The sequence below is a fragment of the Heliangelus exortis genome, chromosome 14 (genome assembly GCF_036169615.1).
Source record: "Heliangelus exortis chromosome 14, bHelExo1.hap1, whole genome shotgun sequence".
Classification (NCBI taxonomy): Eukaryota; Metazoa; Chordata; class Aves; order Apodiformes; family Trochilidae; genus Heliangelus; species Heliangelus exortis.
The window spans coordinates 3713107-3728351 of record NC_092435.1 but is presented as its reverse complement, the minus strand read 5'-3'; the positions used below and the strand labels follow the sequence as shown (position 1 = coordinate 3728351).

The following is a 15245-nucleotide window of genomic DNA, read 5'->3' as shown; positions in this document are numbered from 1 at the left end:
TTCTCACCTCCCTGACCCTAACATGCTCAAGGTTAGGCAGGCCACCATCAGAGCTGTCAGTCCAGCACAGGCAAAGCAGGGAAGAGAACACCCAGCTTCCAGGCCAGCATTCCAGTGGGTTTTACCGAAGTAGAGGGTGGCCCCTAGGCACCTGCTCACCCTAGTGATGTCCCACAGCAATATGGCCACTTCTCTGCACCAACAGCTTCCTCAGGAGGGCAGCACAGAGGCTGGGCAGAACAGTCAGCCACTGACCCACCCAGCTGCAGATTGCACATGTTAAGCTGCTTCCCTTCTCCATGAACAGACCACTGACTTCTTGTAGCAGCCAGATGAGCATGAAAACCACCTGCTCAAAAATAGGGCTTTTATTTTTATATAAAAAAGAGCAAATAAAAATGGACTAGTTTTTCTGCTCGTGTTGCCAGCCATCAGCTGCTGGCCCTGCTGCCTGGTGTATCTCTAGCACTGGAAGAAAGAAATGTCAAGCCAGTTAAGACAGAAGCAATACATGAGGCCAAGACAAATATTCCAGAATCTCTGCATGGATGAAGCAGCCTGGATTCTTCCCCACTAAAATGGGCTAAAATCCTGACTCAGCAATACCCCTGAGACAGAGGAGAGACCTCCTGCCCTCAGCTAGCCACCATCCCAGGTAAGAAAATTAGGACAAGTGTTTCTGAAATCACTCAAGCCCCAAACCCAATGCACCTTGAAGATCAGCCTGTGGCCAAGCCTTTCCTCACAAGGACTCCAGTCCCAAGATGCCATCTCTTTAGCTGGCATACTGGCACTTCACTTCTGCTCCCCAACAGCATTCCTACTTCTTGCCTTCAGAGCATATTAGGTATCAAGATCAGGGAAGTCACAGTGCTGTGGTCCCACTCCAACAACCAGGTAGAGAAGTGCAAAGAGGCAGCAAGAGGTACACACTGAAAAGACCATTTGAAGCACTGGGCCTGGGGATTAGCTGACAACTAACAAGCAGGTCCCCCACATTCTAAAACAGAAAGCAGGAATGTTATGGTCTAATCATTTTATGGTAAGGTTAAAGTAAGTACTGAAGACTATCTGGGAGAAATACTTGATCTTATCTAGCTGAGGGTCAAGTCAAGCATACAGCCAGGTTAAAGCAAACCAGAGCTCTTCAAATACTCATTTGACTGTCCCCATCTAAACCTATTTAGGTGGGCTGTGACAAAGTCAGTCCTCCAGACACCAACACTTTCTGTGACTGTCCAGTAACAGCTCCAAACTTGGAAGAAAAGGAAAGAAACAGGCAGGACAAGAGGGGTGAGAAACATTCCTCCCTCTCAAGGTGAAAACAGAGACACCAAGTAAGATGTAGTTTTCCTGAAGATTCCACTTCTGTTGGTATCATGGTCTTCAGCTTTAGACAGCAATCCAGTGCAGGCACAGTCAAGCACCTTGCTTCTCTAGCAACCCTTAAAACAGGATGAGGAAGGGTGCTTGTGCAGGGCATAGCCTGGGCAAACACACCCACGCGGTCATATATGCAGCAAAAAAATCATCTGGAACTTGCTGGCCCCTCTGCCAAAGTCAGTCCTCTTTTTCTCAAGGTCTCAGACTTCCCCCTGTTGACAAAGTCATCAGCTTTGGAAAGATCAAGTGGCTTACTCCGAGATGTCTTCCACCTCCTTTTGTTTCTTTTTCTTTTTCTTGGTGATGGTCTCACTGGCCTGTGAATCACAGAATCATAGAATGGTTTGGCTTGGAAGGGAACCTTGTAGATCATCTAGTTCCAATCCCCTGTCATGGGCAGGGATCCCTTCCACTAGATCATGTTGCCCAAAGCCTGATCCAACCTGGCCTTGAATACTTCCAGGGAGGGGGCATCCACAACTCCCCTGGAGCAACCTGTTCCAGTATCTCACCATCCTCACAGTAAAGAATTTCTTTCTAATGTGTAACCTCAATCTACCCCCTTCCACAGTTCAGAGCTATTTACCCTTTGTTCTATCACTGCATGCCTTTGTAAAAAGTCTCTCACCAACATTCTTTAGGTTGGAGAGGTGGAATTCTTCCTAATTATGAGGTGAAGCGGCTGGAGAGGTCAGGAAGGAATCAGTAAGATTTCTTCCCCCCACTGCTCATTTTAGCAGGACAGCCCCATTCCAGATACAGTGCAGGCTCATGGCCACAATCCTCTCTTGCCACCATATAAGCACTCAAGCACACTGACTGAATGCCAGCAACGTGCCAGGGCACCAAAGAACAGAGATGGATGGCAAGAACATGTACCCCCAACTGCCCTGGGGCACAGATGGCTGCTGCAGACCCACCTCCACAAGGATCTGCTCCACCTCCCTGCCTAGTCTCAGATGACACCAAATCAATTTACAAAGGCACATCTATGGACATCTTTGCCTGCCTGTGGGGAACCTGGCAGTCTGGGAACATGCAGAGCAGGATGCTGATGCATTTATCCTGGAGGTATTAGGGAGAAATAGCAAGTCTCATCCATGCTTGGACCATACCATTGCAGGACCCAGTTACATACCACTTCTATTTGTTCTCCCCCACTCTCAGCAGCCTCTTTAGCCTTCTTCTCTTTTTTCTTCTTTTTCTTTTTGCTCAGCTCCTCTGGTGGTGGGGTGGCAGGGGATGATGGGGTCACAGCTCCCTCACATTCACTCTCCGACTCTCGCTTTCTCTGTTAAGAGAAGTTGGTATCAACTCCAATGGAGCTCAAGTGATGGGAAAACTGACTGCAAAACTATTTTTTGCTATGCTTTGTATGGACAGTGTGAGCTACAGATTGCCAGTGGTCCCCTCCAGCATACACTGTCTAGAGTTTGCTTCTGCAAGAATTCTACCCCATATTTCTCAGTTTGCTGCACCCCACTTGTTGGAAACACCGCTGTGCCTTCCAAATGGATCTGCCCTGAGACCATGACACAAGCCCTGACTTAGGGAAACTGAGATGCAACTTCAGAATGGACATTTCTGCAACTGTCTGTACTATCCAGAAGAGTTCTCTGGCTCAGCAAACTTCCACCATGGCTCTCTCTAAACAACACATTTTCTTGGATGCTGCAACTTGTACAGCACAATTCAGAGCTCCTCATTCTCACACAGGATTTGCAAACCAAGTACAACATTCTGGAGACAAACATTCAGGTGTAAGGCCCTAAGCAGGTTACCCTACAGATCTGCCACACAACCACATGTTGGGGCACTAGGCTTCCAGAAAAATAAACACCTTCCCCTGTAAAACAATCCATCAACACATCCCTATACAAACTACCTAAAGGAACAGGACATATCCACCCTTCATCAGGACCCAAACAACCTTGCAATCCAAGAGTTGTAAGATACTCACTTTTGAAGCCCTCTCCAGCTCTAAACCAGCTCGGGGAATGGCAGCTGCCTCTTTTTTGGAAGCATCCCTGAAAGAGAAGATCTTCAGGCTGAGCAGGGCAGCCATTGCCTCATGTTGCTCCACACAAGCACAAAGCCCTGTCCCCCTCACAAGGGCTCCAGAACCCATGCAAGGTGCTGGGTGGGGACGCTGGTGTCAGGGAAGACCTGCAGCCTGCACCAGGGCTAGCTGGGCCACAGTGAGGCCTCCCCCATTTAATTTAGCAGACTGACTCCCTCTAAAACCACAAGCACAGGCTAAAAAGGGATAACTGTCTGCTCAGGGCCTTACCCTCCAGCACTACCAACCAGCAGTATGTTCCCTAGCACCGCAAGAAATGCCACTGTGCCTCAATAGCTTTGGACCTAACATGCTCCAAGCACAAACAGCAGCACCCAGCCCAGCCCTCCCCATCATTAGGGGAGACAGACATCCTGTACTCACCTGTAATCCACATACTCCTTCTTCCAGGAATCTGGTGTGCTCTCGTTGGGCTTTCCATGCTTGTCCAACAGACCCTTCTGAATCATCATCTTCTTCTGACTGGCCTGAGACCAATGAGCAACACAAGTCAGACTGCAGCTTTATGGAGGAGAGATCTTCCCTGGGGCTTCAGACACCCAGCCTACGAGGAGGCAATCCAGGAACAAACCAAGCTAACTACAGCATAACTGACTTAACACTTCTGCAAGGACCTTTTAACAGAACACACCCTGCACAGCAGCCTACAAATCCCAGACAGGAGGCATCATCAGTAGAGAACAACTAATTGGAGAATTAGCAGCAGCACTCTGCACCTCACAGAGCTCAGATCTCTGACTGGGTTTCTCCAGCTTAATGACCTTCCACATTTCATTCTACTCTAGCTACAAATGATGCAAGGCTTTGCTAAAGCCTTCAAGATGCATGAACTGGCACTCATTACAATGGCTGCTCCAGCCCTGTGATAATCTCTGTGGCCCCTGTTTACATTTGCTGCAAGAGCTCCAGGGCCATCTTGTGTTGGGGGCTCCAGAACTGGACACAGTATTCCAGGTGCTCTCATGAGACCAGAGTAAGAGGGGAATAATCACCTCCTCTGACCTGCTGGCCATGCTTCTTTTGATGCAGTCCAGGATATGGTTGGCTTTCTGGGCTGCAAACACACATTACTGGCTCATGTTGAGCTTCTCATTAACCAACAGCCCCAAGTCCTTTTCCTCAGGGGTGTTCTCAAAACCCATTCTCTGCACAACTTTCAATTGTACTTGGGAGTGCCCTGATCCAGGTGCTGTGCATTTGGCCTTACTGAACTTCATGAGACTGGCAGAGGCCCAAGGTCATGTTGTCAAGGTCTCTGGATGACAATCCTTGCCTCTAGTGTGTCGACTGCTTGGTATCATCATCAAACTTGCACCCCCTCAGCTTTCTACTTTTCACCTGAACCACAGGCATAGAATAAGCCATAGCAACTTGACACCAAGTTTTAGGTCTGAGCTGCATCACTTGCCACAGTGAAATGCCAGTTTGGCTGCAATCAAGCTGCACAGATGACATGCTGACTTCCGTGACTACACATCCTTGAAAAAGGACAAAAACTCAACAATTAGTGTTCCTACTTCTCCTGTCCTTTAGGCACAATTCAGTGTCTCACAAGACAGTTTGCATTTAGGTGCTGTTGCAGATGCACCACAATGAAAAGCAGCTTCTTGGCCAGCCCCTCCAGAGCCATCAGTATGGGGTGATAGATGAAGGTCATCTTTGCACAGAGTGCTAATGCCATTTACTTCACATCATTTGGCTCTTTTACCAGAGGAGAGCTGGTGCTTTACACACCTGAGGAGCCTGTGTCTGAGCACCAGTGGCACCTCCCAGGAGGCCTTGGGCAGAGCTGCCCAGGCACCATTTGGAGGGAAAGCCTTGCTCTGACTGGCACTCAGTCATGATGCCAGCACTGGGAAGCACAACCCTGACCTCAGGAGGGCACAGCAGAATTACCCCTAGGCCCTGGAAAACACAGGGGTGCAGATCTCTACAAGAGACACAGAGTCCTATATCCCAACAGCAGAGCTCCCACTGCTCTCCTGGGACTGACACCCGTGTCCTGGAACGCACACCCACGCTGCTCACCTTGGGACCAAGACCCCACTTGCGGGGATAAGTGTCTCTCTCCATGATCACCCTCTTGATCTTCGCCACAATGCCATGGTCACAGGTAGAAATGACTGCTGTGGTCATCAAGGCAATGGCTACAGAAGCAGACAAAGTTCATTAACTCAGTTAACAGCAGAACAGCAACAGCAATTCCAGAACTTGATGTGTTCAGCCTGTTCTTCCTTTGTTATGATAAAGAGGAGTAATATCCCCCACCAGTGCAATTTCATCCCAAAATCTCACTGGAGGTAAGGTTTGGACAAACACTTTAAAGAGCTGTCCTGCTTCAAGGCAGCAAACTTGTCAGTTGTGGATTAAGCACAGGCCTCACCAGTTTACACCAGAAGACTGGTTCTGAACACGTTAACACAGAACAACCATTTCTGAGGGCAGCACCACCATCATCAGCTCTGTGAGCACCTGCTGGAGCACTTCCAGCCCAAAGAACCATGCCACTAGAAACAGTAGAAAACCAGCAGAGCCTAACCAGAGCAGACTATTCCTACAAATAATTTATGATTTTTCTTGCCAGATCTCCAAGATGACCAAAGTGCAGGCAGTAAAAACAACAGGATGGAACAGCTTGGCTGTTTTACACCTCCAAGGCCTCTCAGTCCCCATGAGTCTGGAGAGAACATGAGACCATGCAGCAGTGAGCACAATGACAGATCATCTGTACAGTATGTCAGCAGCTGCCACTTACACAGCTGCTTCTTTGAAGACCCTAGTTAGAACACAGCACCCTTCTGAGTCACTTCACAGAAGCCAGTAGTTCCTTAAGTTGTTTTACACTTACCAGCTCAGGGAGTGTGATGTGCCAAGTAGCAGTATGTGATCAGACATCATTTCCTCATCTCAGTAGGGACAGAGCCCCCCAGAGAGAAGCTCTAACCCTGCCAGTGCCACTTCACTCCTGCAGGCAGCCAACCAGACACTACAGCAGCCCCCAGTAGAACACTGGGAGACTGAGGGGACTCTGGAGGCTCAACAGCACCCAGATCCTAGAACAGGAATCAGGGTGGTGCAGGAGGGCAGCACGACTGCACTCAGAGAATGGATAAACTTTGTCATCACCTCACACACAAAGCACATCTGAGTATCATGTGGCTGAAACCAGGCTGAGGAACACTTCACACCTGGCCAAGGACTGATGCAGCTGCTGTTTCTTAACATCTGGCCCAAACACCAATTGCCTTGGATCACACTAACTCACAGAATTCATCAGGAAGCATGATTTAGATTTTCTGTACACAGGGAGTCATTTGTTGTGCATTCACTGCAGCACAGTGTTATTTGGGCACACAAAAACCAAGGAATTTCATACCTAGGCAGATAGCTTCGCCTTTTGTGGTGATTACAACAATCTCCTGATTAAGCTCAATACCATCTTCATACCTCAGGACACCAGGCAGCATGATCTTGGCTCCATAGCAAATGGCATTAACCTGAAAATGTACAGAACAGGAGGGCTTGTAAGTTATTACAGAATTAACACAAAGTAAGAAGTGCCTCTAAGATTTTAGCTTCCCATTGCCATTACTGTACAGCAATAGCATCCCACATACCTACTTATTGTCCACTATATGAAACTCACAGGCTTTGGAAAAAGCAAACTACCCATCACAACAACATGTAAGGCAGACTTCTTACAACATCCTCCTCAAACAAGGAGATCAGCTCCTCTGCCACTCAATTCCTGACTCTTGCAATCTTACTGATGATCTTGCAGCAGCCCATATTAGGGCTCACACAGCTCACAATGAGGACAGCAATGGACACCATATGGATCCTCATCCTCCATTTACTGTCTTAGCTGTACAAATGGGAAGAACACGTTGCAGCCTCTGGCTGTCAGCTGGCCCTACCTCAGGAACTCACCGCACTGTCTTTCATGACGAGCCTCTTGTGTGAAGTCAGGAGTTTCTCTAATGGCAGGATAACTCTTCGCAGGTAGCTTTCATCCTTGTTGTTATCATACTGCCACTGTGCATCCAGTACATCATGCATAGTCACCATGTTGTCCTGCAAAGACACAATCCCTCTAAACTCTTACCAGCCAGTAACTTGAAATGCACCCAACAGCTGAAGTCCAAAAGTAAACAGTGTGCTGAAAAGGAGTGAAAAAACAGATGCCCAACTCAGAAGCATCAAAAAGTAACCTAAGAGAGGAAAGAATACGTTCCATCAACACCTTGAGGTCAGCTTGACTGCTGCTACCACAGACTTCAACCTTCCTAATCTCAGACAGCATGTGGATCTAGTGTATTGTATTTCCACACAAAATTATTGCCAAGTACCTGGGACTTCTAGATAAAGAATTGAGTACAAGTCTAAATTAATCAGCTCTTCAATCTGTGATATGGAATAAATTCTTGAAGCAGCTGTAAGCAGCCACACCACGTGGAATTCAGGAATGACTGCCAGTGGTAACAGCTGTGGTAAGAGCATGGATGGGTGAGGATGCACTTGCCCTCTGAACCTCTTGCTCTGTGAAGAAATAAATTAGTTCTGGAGTCTGAACTGGCAGCAGGATTCAGCTATGACCAGACTGAAAAGACTGTGCAAGCATTCAAGTCCTTATGAGACTCCATCTCCCAAGCTCATTTTGTTGAAGCATGCTTCCTGCACTACACCCTGACACCAAGTAGTTGTAGTGTGCATGTGCATAATTTGTAGGCTGAGAAGCACAGATGGCAAAAAAAACAACTTCCATGCACCACAGTGTACTTCCCAGTCATTCACTGTCCCAAAGCTTAATTAACAGAACAGGGGCAACACCCTGAACTGAACTCAACACTTTGGTTACAGACCACGTACAGTAAGAGCTCCCATGTTCTCAGGGCTATTCACAAGACTCCCCCCAGCTGCTATGCATCCATATCTTCTCCTAACGCTGTAAAACTAACACAGTTCCAAGGAACTCTTGCAATTTTAACAATTTCAAATGTGCTGCACTCTAGTGTACAGTCAGAGCTAGCACTCTACCTTTTCTCCCAGGATGCCTGAGCGCACTCTGCGGAGCTCCTGCATCTGTCCCCCCACACCAAGCAGCAAACCAAGGTGAACACAGAGTGTTCGGATATAGGTGCCTGCTTCACAGCTCACCCAGAAGATACCTAAATGTAGGAAAGGACAAAACATTATTTTAATATGTATCTAGAAATTAGCATGTAGACTCTCCCTACAAGAGTTCTATGTCCAACCCTTCACAGAGTCATCAGCCTGGCGTGACAGATGCATATTATGACATAACTGACATAATTTGGCTCTTTACTGAAGAATGCAGCAATACAAAAACTGGAAAAGATTTGCTTATCAGCACACCAAAGTAATACACAAAGCAGTTACTGCTTGATGGTGGTGAGATTTGTGCCACAAGACATCTGCCAAGAATAGGAAGCAACCCATTTCACAGAAAATTTTATCACCTTTCAGCTTAATAGGAAGGTAGAAAAGCCCTGTTTTACCTAATCTTCTCTCAGGATCATACTCCACCAGCTTGCTCTCATAGATGGTTCTGACTCTAAGCTGTCGTTTGACAGCAGCAATGAGGGGCGGTCGCTGAAACAGTGCTCCTGTCAGAGTTTCTATTGCCTGAGGAGAGAAGAAGACAAACAGCTTACACCTGTAGTCTCGTGCAGGAGCACCTTGAGGTCTTCAGCAACTACCACTTCTTCTATGAGTGAAAAACCACAAGGTTTAATTGGTGGTATCATATTTAATGAGGCCAATCTGAATCGATGATGTTGTAAAAATGCTACCCCAGCTGCCAATGAGCACACCTGTTTTTTTTTTTTTCCATCGGGTGCCAGCATGTGATCAGACATCATTTCCTCATCTCAGTAGGAACAGAGCCCCCCAGAGAGAAGCTCTAACCCTGCCAGTGCCACTTCACTCCTGCAGGCAGCCAACCAGACACCACAGCAGCCCCCAGTAGAACACTGGGAGACTGAGGGGACTCTGGAGGCTCAACAGCACCCAGATCCTAGAACAGGAATCAGGGTGGTGCAGGAGGGCAGCACGACTGCACTCAGAGAATGGATAAACTTTGTCATCACCTCACACACAAAGCACACCTGAGCTCTGCTCCTATCCTATCCTCTCATGTCCCACTGATGCCAAGCACTTTGCATGCATGCAAAGTGCCAGCATGGCTACAAGCACACCGAGACTTACCCTGGCAAGCTGAGCCTCACTTTCAATTGCATTGTGCAGCCGAACAATTCCCACATACTCTTTGCCTGCAAGAATGACAAGAGCAGACAGGAGTGGCCACTTGGATTTTAATGTTGACCTCAAGGTCCACATTACTTCAGTCACACCAAAATTTTCAGAACCACCTCTCTCAGGAAGTGCACACAATTTATTATCGGGTTGGTTATTCTTCCAACAAAATAAATCTGAGCTGTATTTATTTCTTCACCAAGTTTTATTTCACTGGACTGGTAGAGGCTGAGGCCACAAGATCAGTTACTACATGAAACCAGTGTCAAAAGCACTTTCACTAACTTAGAATAACACAAGCAGGAAAAAAGCAGTAAAAACACAAATTAACAAACCACAAACACCAAACCAAATGCAAAAAGCATGGATGCATCCTCACTAGTAACATCACTGAGTAAGGAGAAGCAATTTTTAAGCTCACCAAGACTCAACACCATCTCCCACAGCATCCTTATAGGCAAGCTTAGCAAATGTGGGTTATATGAATGGACAGTGGAGTGGATTGAAAACTGGCTCAAATATAGAGCTCAGAGGGTTGTCATTAGTGGCAGAGTCTAGCTAGAGGATCTGTAAAACACAAGGTGTTCCCCAGGGGTCAGTACTAGGTCTACTACTGTTCAATATATACACAGTTGCTGGAGAACAGCCAGGCAGGCAGAAAGGGACCTGGGAGTTTGGACTGACAGGAAGCTGAAGATGAGCCAGTAGTGTGCTCAGATGGCCAAGAAGGCCAATGGCATCCTGGCCTGGATCAGGAACAATGTGGCCAACAGCTCCCTCAGCCCTTCCTCACAGGACTTGTGTTGGATCCCTTCACAGCCTCCTTGCTCTGCTCTGGACCTGCTCCAGCACCTCAATCTCCTTCCTGAGCTGAGGGACCCAGAACTGGACACAGGACTCAAGATGTGGCCTCACCAGCCAAAGACAGAAAACTGTTGCAGAGGGTACAGCAGAAAGCTACAAAGATGATTAAGTGACTAGGACATCCCTCTTAAGAGGAAAGGCTGAGGAACCTGGGTCTTCTTAGTTTGAAGAAGAGTGAGGTTGGGAATCTTATCAATGCTTATAAATACTGACAGTGTGGGTGTTATGAGGATGGGACATCTTTTTTCAGAGGTGCACAGTGACAAGATAAGAGGTAATGGGCACATGGGAAGTTCCATCTAAACACGAGGAAGACGTTCTTTACTTTCAGTGTGGCAGAGCACTGGAACAGAGTGCCCAGAGAGGTGGTAGAGTGTCTGTCTCGAGACACTAAAAACCTGCCTGAATGCCATGTTGTCCAAACTGATGTAGTGAACCTGCTCTGCCAGGTAGGGTTGGAACAGATGGTATCCAGAAGTCACTTCTAACCCTGAACATCCTGTGGTTCAAGGTACTGAAGACCAAAAGTAGCCCTTTCAAAGACTGGTGATCTCCACTTTGTCCCCACACCTCCCAGACTGGAAACAGTCCCAGGCAATAAACATACCTGCACTCTGCTGAGACTTGACCAGTCGTGTTGCCCTCTCAATGCACACAATGAGGCACCCAGTCACCTTAGGATCCAGAGTGCCACTGTGTCCTGTCTTCTCGACTCGAAGGATGCGTCTGATCCACGCAACCACCTCGTGGGAAGATGGATTGGAAGGTTTGTCGAGGTTGATAAAGCCAGACCTACAGCACAGGACAGAGAGCAGGAACTGAGCATCAGGGCAGTCACAGTAAGAGTGCAAGAACTTTGACAATATTTGCCATGCCTGCAAAGATGTATGGTTTTATACAGCCAAATAAGCAATAAGCCTTATAGCTGCTCACAGCAAGTACACATCAAGCTGCTCCAGGCACAGCATATGATGCATTCCACAAAGAACTATGTTTTTCTTAGACTGTTCATTAGTATTCTGCACTTAATGCTACAAACTCCAAGGAGTCTCAAACCCTTTTAGTCAAAAGAACCTGCAATAAAACCTCAGAGGATTCCTTAAAAGTTTGCATGTCCATCCAGACCAGCCACAATCCCAAAACATAGCAAACCTTACAGGAGGTGATCAGTGGGTTAGATGCAAGGCATAGGGTCAAGCAGAAAGATACAAGGGGAATACAGAACAGAAAATATTTAAGATACTAGCTATGAAAGACAATAAACCACTCAGGCCCTTATTGCACTCACCTAACATATTCAGAAATCTCTCTCTTCAGGGGATTAGCACCAGAAGGAAGAGGTGTGTAGTGTGCTGTCATCACATTTAACTTGTCAAAGTTCTACAAAATGCAAGCATAAGTAACAACAATTCCTGAGGTCACTTTAGCTTCAGTGTTACTTCGGCCCAATATATCTCCCCAGTTACCTCTGATTTGTATATTTACATGAATGAGTCCTTTCAAAATTAAAATGACCTAACAATTAAATATCTGAAACACATGGGAAAGCAAAAACACTAACTTTAACAAGGCAGGACAAACTCAGTGTGCCCCAGAAACTAAGCACAAGCAACTCACAAGCCTACAAAGACCACAGGGCACTGCCAGACAAAAATACATAGCTAAAAAAACCTGGCAGAGTCTTGAAGACAGTAAACTTTAAAAGCAGGCATGCAAACGACACTGATAGGCAATCTTTATAACATAAATGTTGCATACAAAAGGGGTTAGTTTCCGCTTCTACTTTCTCTTAGTAGTAAGGTTACACAGAGAAGGAGCTCTGCATCTGCACGGGCCTGAATGGAGACAAAAGAAAGAGCAGGGAGAGGTTACGAGGCTGCCTATACCCGCTATACCTTCAGCAGTAAGGGCCACTGGGATGTGTCCAGCTGAGCGATCCGGGACTCGGGCTTGATGAGAAATTCCTCCGAGTGCTGAATGTCCTGAGGACAGATGAAATTGCCCGAGGTGAGAAATGTGAAAAAAAAAGAAAGCCACCGGCTCCCATCCACTGCCACGCGGTGCCCCCACGCATCCCCTTTAGCGGCGGCGGTGCTGCCCGCCACGCTGCGCGGCCTCTGCCCGGGCTCCCTCTGCTGATGCCAGGAAGCTCCTTTGGACACGCGGCGAGGCCCGGCTACTCACCGCCCCGCTCCCGGGACCCACCGACCGCCTCACCGCCACGGACCCCGATAGGAAAACCCCCCGATCCCGAGCTGCCCCCGCACCGGGCCGGCGGCCGCACACTCACCGCTACATCCTCATCGAGGAGCGCCCGTTTCTGCTTCTTCCGCCGCTTTTTCACGCTGGAACCTGCGGGAGCGACACGCTGAGCGTCCCCAGAGATGCCCCGCCAGCCCCATCGCGCCGGGAGCAGAACAGACCCGGGGAGGAACCCGCAGCCCCGAAACCCTCCGGGACAGGAGAGCCGCGAACACTCCCCCACGTGGCGCCAGACCGAGGCCGAACAAAACGCGACCACCGCCCCGCAGGACCTCCACTCGCCCCCACCCGCCTGTGCACACCGCGCCCGGCGGGGACAAAGCGCCCGGGGTGCGGGTCCCGCCGTTCCGCACCGTTCCCCTCCGCCATGGCCACGCCGCGTGCTGCCGCCACCGCTCACGCAGGAGAAAGGGCGCCTCCTCCCGACATGCCCCGCGACACCACGTGACCTACGCGTCAGCGGTGACCGCGCACGCGGACTCGGGCAGCCCCGCCCCCTCCCGGCGCGGACACCGGGGAGAGCGGGGCGGGAAAATGGCGCGGGCTGAGAGGAACCGAAAGATCAGCGGCACCCAACCCCACTGCGTGGGTAGGGACACCTCACATTAGATCGGGGTACAAGTAACGGAGGAAAGCTAAGCCACTGACTGGGTGTTCTGTTAGCAACACGGGAAAATACACATGGACGTGCAATACGCAGAAAGAGAGCTCATGCCTGAGACCTCCAGTACATCCCCTCTGGAAGAACTGGCTCTGTGACAATACGGTGACACATTGATCACGGAAGGCTTGGACACAGAAAAGGGGGTCCTAATTACTGAGCATGTCTCACTCTCCAGCAGTCACAGGCTGCAAAGCAGAAGCTAGCAAGGACTTCCACAAACACATTCTCTGCAACCAAGTAGTCCCCACCATCAGACTCATGGAGTTCAGCAAGAGACTGGTGGTGGCTCAGAGGGTACAGACTTCCCAGGGATACTCACCGAAGGGACCACAGGCTGGAGAGGACAGCAGAGTCCACCTGCTTTCTGCACACCTATGCCCAGCTCCTCAAGACGAGATGCCAGAGTCTGCAAAACCTTCCTCTGGCTTTCATACTTCACCTGCAGAGGAGTCCTAACTCAGAAACATTCTCACAGGACCACACGACGCTGGGCAGCTCTTCACCACCCACCTCTGGGAAGGCCAACAGGAGGGAACACTGCAAGTGGGATATAGCCCCAGAGGAACTCTGCCTTTCTCATCTCTGCAGCTGCTTGGAGCAACGGGGAGAGGGGGCAAATCCTCTATATGTGGGCCCTGAGGGATGGCCTGGAGAACTACATCCAACCTGAAGCCCCAGTGAACCAGATGTCCTGCACTGGTGCTTCTCTCATCACCAGATGCAGCCATCCTGCATCACCCACCCACCCACTCACATTTCCAGCCACTCCTACAGTTTGTTTGCTAATGCTCTATTGGATTCAATCCACAACAGGGAAACACAGGTTTTGAGTAGCAGGCAGGGAATTACATTCACACTGATCCAGCCACTTACACGGCACAAGTTTACAAGTAAACCTCGGAACTTGTCACTGCTTGTATCTGAGGAAGGCCAAGCAAAAGCAAAGTACATAAAAGGCAATTTCAAAAAAACCCTATCATAACTGTCCATCAACTACTGACTCACTGAGCCCACAACCCACAGAGGAATAAGGTGCTCTTGTTGCTCACTGGGATTTTTGGAGCCACTTCCAAAGCACCCGGTGGCAACTACTTTCAGACAAACAACTGCAAATCTAACAGACTATTACTTTTTGCTTCCCAGTATGGTCACTACTCTGCTCCTGAGCCTCTCTCCTTGTAGACCTTTTCATTTGTCTTTCCCATTATTCCTCTGCCGACGCCAAACTGCAAGGAAGCCAGCAGAGCCCTGGCTCTTCCATTCCTATCCCTTAGACCTCAGTGGCAGTGAATTCCCCAATCCACTGCTCCATCATCCGCTTCAGGTGCTTGCAAGAGTGCTCGGTCATTTTGGAAAAGCCATACCTCTCCTCCCAGGAGGAACCTGGCAGGCTGCAGCCCTCCCTGGACTTTTCCTTCCTCTTCCACTTTGCTGCCGCCTTCTTCTCTGCCAGCAGGCTGCGGTCACGACCGGGCAGGCTGCTCAGGAGAGCACTCGAAGAGCAAAGGTGCCGGCACGTTGGCCTCAACACGCAGGACAGAGCCATGGCGGGAAGGAGAGGGGCTGCACGCCTGCAGGCAGCACAGCAAACCCACCGCCAGACACGCACCTGCAGGCGGGATGAGAAAAACACCACGATCGTGGCCAGCTCGGCTGCAGAAAGTACACCGCTTACTTTAAAAACACCCATGGCCGGGCTGACTCAGCGGCTGCGGT

General features: G+C 49.0%; 1 protein-coding gene and 4 non-coding genes across 6 annotated transcripts; all 5 read right to left on the bottom strand.

Moving 5' to 3' along the window:
* Window positions 1–350: 350 nt before the first annotated feature.
* Window positions 351–15138, bottom strand: DKC1 (dyskerin pseudouridine synthase 1). Of its 2 annotated transcripts, XM_071757697.1 has the most exons (16): window positions 14894–15138; window positions 13849–13968; window positions 12894–12955; window positions 12499–12585; window positions 11892–11983; window positions 11211–11395; window positions 9692–9756; window positions 8983–9109; window positions 8501–8631; window positions 7394–7537; window positions 6840–6960; window positions 5492–5610; window positions 3827–3930; window positions 3344–3410; window positions 2522–2674; window positions 1346–1700 (listed from the first exon to the last, which is right to left on the bottom strand). In XM_071757697.1, the coding sequence occupies exons 5-16, from the start codon at window positions 11960–11962 to the stop codon at window positions 1635–1637; spliced, it is 1353 nt and encodes a 450-aa protein (XP_071613798.1). In that variant the 5' UTR covers window positions 11963–11983; window positions 12499–12585; window positions 12894–12955; window positions 13849–13968; window positions 14894–15138; the 3' UTR covers window positions 1346–1634. The 2 variants fall into 2 exon arrangements, with proteins under 2 accessions (XP_071613797.1, XP_071613798.1); XM_071757696.1 differs by lacking the exons at window positions 13849–13968; window positions 14894–15138 and adding an exon at window positions 13219–13310 and having other exon boundaries at window positions 351–1700.
* Window positions 5088–5163, bottom strand: LOC139802795 (small nucleolar RNA SNORD83). Its single transcript, XR_011728787.1, has one exon. It is a non-coding gene; the product is annotated as a small nucleolar RNA SNORD83 (small nucleolar RNA).
* LOC139802801 (small nucleolar RNA SNORD17) lies at window positions 6347–6594 on the bottom strand. Its single transcript, XR_011728793.1, has one exon. It is a non-coding gene; the product is annotated as a small nucleolar RNA SNORD17 (small nucleolar RNA).
* On the bottom strand, window positions 8184–8319 carry LOC139802800 (small nucleolar RNA SNORA36 family). Its single transcript, XR_011728792.1, has one exon. It is a non-coding gene; the product is annotated as a small nucleolar RNA SNORA36 family (small nucleolar RNA).
* Window positions 9331–9578, bottom strand: LOC139802796 (small nucleolar RNA SNORD17). The gene has a single exon (XR_011728788.1). It is a non-coding gene; the product is annotated as a small nucleolar RNA SNORD17 (small nucleolar RNA).
* Window positions 15139–15245: the final 107 nt, after the last annotated feature.

Bases quoted from the DNA above. Each gene is read 5' to 3' on its own strand.
- DKC1 (XM_071757696.1), bottom strand. The intron at 6,961-7,393 runs GTGAGTTCCTGA...GTACATTTTCAG, and splicing joins TCGTCATGAAAGACAGTGCG to GTTAATGCCATTTGCTATGG. The intron at 2,675-3,343 runs GTGAGTATCTTA...TTCTCTTAACAG, and splicing joins AGCTGGAGAGGGCTTCAAAA to AGAAAGCGAGAGTCGGAGAG.